This window comes from Apaloderma vittatum, unplaced genomic scaffold, assembly GCF_000703405.1.
Source record: "Apaloderma vittatum isolate BGI_N311 unplaced genomic scaffold, ASM70340v1 scaffold27254, whole genome shotgun sequence".
In the NCBI taxonomy this organism is placed as follows: domain Eukaryota; kingdom Metazoa; phylum Chordata; class Aves; order Trogoniformes; family Trogonidae; genus Apaloderma; species Apaloderma vittatum.
In genome coordinates, this window is record NW_009713650.1 from 9762 (window position 1) to 12276 (window position 2515).

At 54.8% G+C, this 2515-nt stretch overlaps 1 protein-coding gene across 1 annotated transcript in view; it reads left to right on the forward strand.

Annotated features, from left to right (window-relative positions):
* INTS3 (integrator complex subunit 3) overlaps positions 1 to 2515 on the forward strand; it is a gene marked incomplete at both ends in the record, with an annotated part of 12304 nt that overhangs the window by 9294 nt on the left and 495 nt on the right. The window contains 4 exons of the mRNA XM_009868452.1: positions 129 to 258; positions 779 to 833; positions 1542 to 1645; positions 2177 to 2221. Of these exons, the coding sequence (XP_009866754.1) occupies positions 129 to 258; positions 779 to 833; positions 1542 to 1645; positions 2177 to 2221 (334 nt within the window). The remainder of the gene's footprint in view (positions 1 to 128; positions 259 to 778; positions 834 to 1541; positions 1646 to 2176; positions 2222 to 2515) is intronic.

The following is a 2515-nucleotide window of genomic DNA, read 5'->3' on the forward strand; positions in this document are numbered from 1 at the left end:
GCCGCTTGTCCTGGGCCCTCTGTCCCTGCACAAAATTCCCCCTGCAAGGGCAGAGATTGCCACCGGTATGTCTTGGACGTAGCCACTTGGGTGAATAGACCATTCCACTGTCGCTTTCTTCGTCGCAGGGAAGAAGCGGGAGTTCAGGTTTCACCCGATCAAAGAAACCATCGTGGAGGAACCTGTTGATATCACGCCCTTCCTGGACCAGCTGGATGAGTCGCTGAAGGATAAAGTCCTGCAGCTGCAGAAGGGAAGGTTGGTATTGGTTGGTCGGGTTGATCTCTTCAAGGCAACAACACGCAAGACCTTCTAGTCCTTTCGTACGATGCTTCTTGCTCCAGACTCCTCTTGGAGCCGACGCTGTCTTGTGCCGTGTTCCCCTCCTCCACTCTTGATTTTCCGTGACCTTGGAATTAACTCCATTTCAAGAAAGTCAAAAAAAGCTCTTTGCAGACCTTGGCATGGGAAGACTAACTTAATTTATGTCTTTAAGTGCATTTTATCTCGTGATTTTAGATATTTAATTAGTTTTTCTTGCTGCAGACAGCCTCGGGCGCTTTGCTGAGTAGGTGCTGCAGCGGTGCGGCGCATTCTGCAGCTTCTGAGCCGTGCCTGCCTCAAAGCCTGGCACAAAGCAGAGCCCCCCTGCCCCAGATCTCAGGTTCTAGGGGACTGGTTTGCTCCTGAACAGAGCCAGCTCAGCACAAAGCCCCCTTGTCCCTGCTCTCGGTATCTTCCTATGTAACTTGGATTTCCTCTTGTTTTTGTGCTCCAGCGATACGGAAGCTCAGTGTGAGGTCATGCAGGAAATCGTGGATCAAGTCCTGGAGGTAACTGCGCAGACCCGGCTCTGGGAAACCAGAATCCTAAACGAGTCTGAAATGGCTCAGTGCAGCTCGACCGTGGCTGCCAAACACCAGCTGCTGCTCGCCAGGAGGGTCTAGCGGGGGAAGATCACTCCCTCCGTGCTCTGTTTCCTTACTCCCCGTGCCTAAAAGTCCCCAATATTTGCTCTCAGATGGGACGTTTTGACCCCTGCAGAGCTTCTCAGGGGGCTCGTGGTTCGTCTGAGATGCTCCTTTGCTCTTGGCTTTGTGCTGGGGAGAAGAGCTGCGGATGTTTTCCAGGAGCTGAGAGTTCCAGGGGGGTTACATCCCCCGCCTCTCATCAGCTCCTTTTCGAGTCAAGTGGCCTTTTAGCAAGTGAGAGCTGCTTCTCCCCTCTGTGGCAACCCCAGGAAAGGGCTTGTCAGGGTGTCAGTCCTCGTCACCAAGTGCCTTCGGTCCCTTTTAGCCCTTTGCAGAGGGAGACCTGAGCTCGGTGAATTAGTAGCCATTAGCAGATAAGTGGACCGCGGCGATTGTGAAGTGCTTCAGAGCTGGACTCCAATTAGGGGCTTGTCTTGCTGATCATCAGCCCCTGGTGCTGCAATGGAGCAGCAAAAACGGCTCCTGAGCAGCTTGGGCTCTGTTTCCAGCTGGGCAGGCAGGGTCAGAGTTCGTGCTTTCTCCTCTCATTCCTTCCTTTCTCTCTACCAGGAGGACTTCGACTCGGAGCAGTTATCGGTGCTCGCGTCCTGCCTCCAGGAGCTATTTAAGGCTCACTTCCGCGGTGAGGTTTTGCCAGAAGAAATCACAGAGGAGTAAGGATCTGGGCTTATTTTTTGTGTGTGTCATCCTTTCGCGCTGGGACTTGGGCTTTTCTCAGTACTCACCGTTTTCAGAAGGCTTCGCCGAAGCCAGCAGCTTCCCCTAGGAAGCGATCCAGGGTTCACAAGCGGTCAGCGTGGAGCTAGACGAGGCTTGTCAGGCTCCAAAGAGGCCGTCCTCCTCCTCCTCCCCAGAAGTCCAGGGAGAACTTGCTGCCACAGGTCCTTGTGTCAGAGCTGGGTTTAGACGATGCTCTGGTGGCTCCTGGCTGGCTGATGGGGGCACACGAGATCCCCAAGACTCCTTCTGTCCCTGCTGTACTTGTGGGTTTTGTTGGAACAGAGCTGGGAATCGGAGCTGCTGGGTTCTCTTAGCAGCCCCGTTCCCATCTCCTCGTTAGCCAGGGAACCCTCGGTGGGGCGAGGACGATGGCGAGTGAGGTCCAAGGCTTTTTCCGGGCCGTGGCTGGGGAAACCCGGAGGATGGGTGCATGTAGAGCTCTGACTGTTGCGTTTGACCCACAGGTCTCTGGAGGAGTCGGTGGGGAAGCCTCTCTACCTAATATTTAGGTATGTCCGTGCTGAAATCTTGGAATTACCTCGTTAGGGCGTTGTTTCCTTCCTGACCACCACCGTGGATGAACCCTCTGGGTCTTAATTCCACCACGTCCCTGCTTGCCCCAGGGCTGATCCCAGAACCAAAAAGTTTATGAATCCCTGCTGCGTTTCGTTGAGTAGAAAGACCCCAAATCCAGGGAAATGGCAGCTCTTTTGGTCATTTTGTGGAAGCCTGGGATCTGTGGTGCTGCACCTCCCGGGGGGCTCTGCGGCAGGGGGGGGGGGGGGGGCCCATGTGGGCACGGG